General features: G+C 71.6%; 1 protein-coding gene across 1 annotated transcript in view; it reads left to right on the top strand.

Annotated features, from left to right (window-relative positions):
- Positions 1-7: 7 nt before the first annotated feature.
- The window catches only part of LOC104617565 (peptidyl-prolyl cis-trans isomerase FKBP10-like), a gene marked incomplete at both ends in the record, with an annotated part of 1613 nt that continues 1402 nt past the window's right edge, over positions 8-218 (top strand). Inside the window, one exon of the mRNA XM_010282918.1 lies at positions 8-218. Coding sequence (XP_010281220.1) covers positions 8-218 — 211 coding nt within the window.

The following is a 218-nucleotide window of genomic DNA, read 5'->3' as shown; positions in this document are numbered from 1 at the left end:
CCCCAAGCCCTCGGCGCTGGCATTGAGAACCCCCAATGCCTGCGCGCTGCTGACAGGTCTGTCGCTTCGCCCCAGCTACGACCGAGGGGCCACGGTGGCCGGCGTGGTGGGCGTCGGGCGGCTGATCACCGGCATGGACCGGGGGCTGCAGGGCATGTGCGTGAACGAGCGGCGTCACCTCATCGTGCCCCCCCACCTGGGCTACGGCAGCCTTGGGG

This window comes from Phaethon lepturus, unplaced genomic scaffold (genome assembly GCF_000687285.1).
Source record: "Phaethon lepturus isolate BGI_N335 unplaced genomic scaffold, ASM68728v1 scaffold26572, whole genome shotgun sequence".
Taxonomy (NCBI): Eukaryota; Metazoa; Chordata; class Aves; order Phaethontiformes; family Phaethontidae; genus Phaethon; species Phaethon lepturus.
The sequence above is the reverse complement of the archived record's forward strand: the minus strand, read 5'-3'. Positions and strand labels throughout refer to the sequence as shown.